Source organism: Seriola dumerili, unplaced genomic scaffold (assembly GCF_002260705.1).
Source record: "Seriola dumerili isolate Sdu_G_001 unplaced genomic scaffold, Sdu_1.0 BDQW01000409.1, whole genome shotgun sequence".
Lineage (NCBI taxonomy): Eukaryota > Metazoa > Chordata > Actinopteri > Carangiformes > Carangidae > Seriola > Seriola dumerili.
The window spans coordinates 1,791,351-1,793,881 of record NW_019174664.1 but is presented as its reverse complement, the minus strand read 5'-3'; the positions used below and the strand labels follow the sequence as shown (position 1 = coordinate 1,793,881).

The 2,531-nt window shown below is 44.7% G+C and overlaps 1 protein-coding gene across 1 annotated transcript; it reads right to left on the bottom strand.

Annotated features, from left to right (window-relative positions):
* Positions 1-724: 724 nt before the first annotated feature.
* On the bottom strand, positions 725-1,693 carry LOC111233596 (vomeronasal type-1 receptor 3-like). The gene has a single exon (XM_022761451.1). The coding sequence runs from the start codon at positions 1,691-1,693 to the stop codon at positions 725-727; it is 969 nt and encodes a 322-aa protein (XP_022617172.1).
* Positions 1,694-2,531: the final 838 nt, after the last annotated feature.

The following is a 2,531-nucleotide window of genomic DNA, read 5'->3' as shown; positions in this document are numbered from 1 at the left end:
CAGACATACATTGTTGGCATTTTACTGAGTAATTAAGTATTGAGTAATGAACATCTTTTACATCTTTCTCTCTCTAAAGAGTATAGTTTTCCCATCAGATTTTTAACCAATTCTCTGTGGGACAATTAACCTGCCTCATTAGTACGAGACATTTCCAAGCTTCTATTCAAAGCCTTAATTGTAGCTAAATGGGCAGTTGGAAGTCACTTGACAGCTACATTGAGCCCTGAGTCATCCGGCTATATTTTTTCCACCCAATTAAGATGGTACGAACATAACGCATAAACAAACAAAGCAAGATATCACCAGATAAGCAGAGATTCATACACACTAGTATTGAGTCAAAGGGTTGTGAAGACAGTTTTTCTCCTTAAATCTAGTCAGTGAGACAATAGACAACCCTGCACCCTCCCCACCCCCCTGAACCACCCACCCACCCCCTTAGTTACAGGTGCTAAACTCTAACAAGTTATTTCACAATATGTCAGAGAAGTCTCATAAACAAAATGTTTTAATACATATAAAAAAAAGGCATCATTATTATGAGCTACACCAACAGATGAAAGACAAGTCTCTCCTGCAACTTGTATCACAAAACGTAATGTACCCAGTGTACTACAAAGACAGAATGACCCATGCACGACCCAGACTTTAGAAAAGATTCAGTCCTCATCATTTCGGCTTCCCCTGTAGCTCTGTGAGTAATCAGCTGTCCCAGCAGGCCTCACATGGTGGAAAGACTTGTGGCTTTCTCCTGAACAGGCTTCTCCTGCGCTACACACCTCAGCCTGCCATTCACCTTCTTGTTGGACACAATGATCACCACAGGGCTTAGCGCTGCATAGAGCGAGGAGAAGAATATGCGCAGGTCAGAGATTAGAGAGGAAGACATGGTCTTCCTCACAGTGAGAGTGTACACCCAAAGGCCATTATCTACCCCATAGAGGACCACATACAAGGTCACAAGTGCTACCACGGCTTTGGCAGCTCGTTGCTCGGCCCCACTACTTCCTCCACCGCTAACACCACTACTGCTGCGGAGTCCCTTCACCTGCTGGCTGTGCTTGTAAAGGAAGACCAGGATGATCAGACTGGCGAGGGTCATGAGGGCCATGGGAACCACATCTCTTCCCACCTGGGCTGCCCCGTTTGCCTGTTTGGACAGCTTTGAGGGGAAGTGCACATAGCAGAATTCTACATTAATGCCATGGTTTGTCAAGGTGGAGTTATTCTGTCTGTCAAAGGAGAAGAGTATGGCTGCCGAGCTCATGCAGGTGTTGAGGAGCCAGAGGAAGAGGAAAACAAAGCCCAAATAGTGGGCAACAAAGGCACGGGCGGAGGCCCAGCGTGATCCGGGAGGGGCAATGCTCAGGCACTGGTAAGCACTCAGAACAAAGGTGAGCCAGATGGAGAGGGAGCGGGAGGTCCTGTAGACAAAAATCACAGCTTTACAGCCTATATCGCCAAAGATGTTGGCCAGGCGGAAGGAGGCTAGGGTCTCCAGCAGACAGCGAACACCCACTACCAGCAGGTTTGCGCAGGCCAGATGCAGGATGATGGCATCCGCTGGGAGGAGGCGGTTCTCCTGGTGCAGCAACAGGAGGAATGCCAGGATGACCACAGTGTTACCTGGGACTCCAACAACAGTGAGGGACAGATAGAGCATCCCACGAACAAACTGTTCTGATGACATTCCTGCAGGGACAGAAAGGAGTGTAATCAAATCAGTAAAATCACCTAGATTATAGTGATATCATTTTTAATGGCCTTTTGAATGTTAAGTACTACTTAGCATTCAAAGTGATATCAGAAAGCTTACACTCTTACCTGAGAACAGTCACAGCTGACAAGGTGTGGGGTGGACCTTGTCTCTGATCCCTCTCTCCTGAAGTAGTCGAGTTGTTTTTGTTCTTATACTTGCAAACAGGTAATGGTTGTTGGATCTGTTTTTCATGGTCCATTGACTTCTCTTCCCTCAGACTCCAATTACTTGAGATCAATTCAGATGACTGCTTCTGTCCCCTCACTGGGCTTCAGAGAGAAAGGATAACACACAGAGAGCTGTGTGTTTGGATTTACTTACATAGATCTAACAAGTGTGCAGAGAAAATGGTGTTAATGAAAGAATGATATCCATTAGCTTCATGTTTATACTCAAAAAAGATTAACACCATTTCTCAATGTCACTGTTTCACTGCTTTTTTCTAATTACTGATACTATAGTTAGATTTCCTTATTAGACCTTCCACTCTACTTTTGTATTTTTTATTTCTGCAATCAATTTGAAAAGCCTCTACCTATTAAAGAGACCTTCCTTGTGTTGGTTAGTCAGGCACCAGCACCACAGTGTCCTCCAGTGGAGAAAGCTGAAACAAAGTCAAAGCCAGAGGACGTTCCACTCAGTCCGCATGATCGATCACCTCCAGTTTCATTTGTGGAGCTCAACATAGCATCAAATTTATGATTGTGTAATTCATCCAGAGCAATAAAAGTTCTAAAAATGGAATTAAACCTAAACCATGAGGATGTTG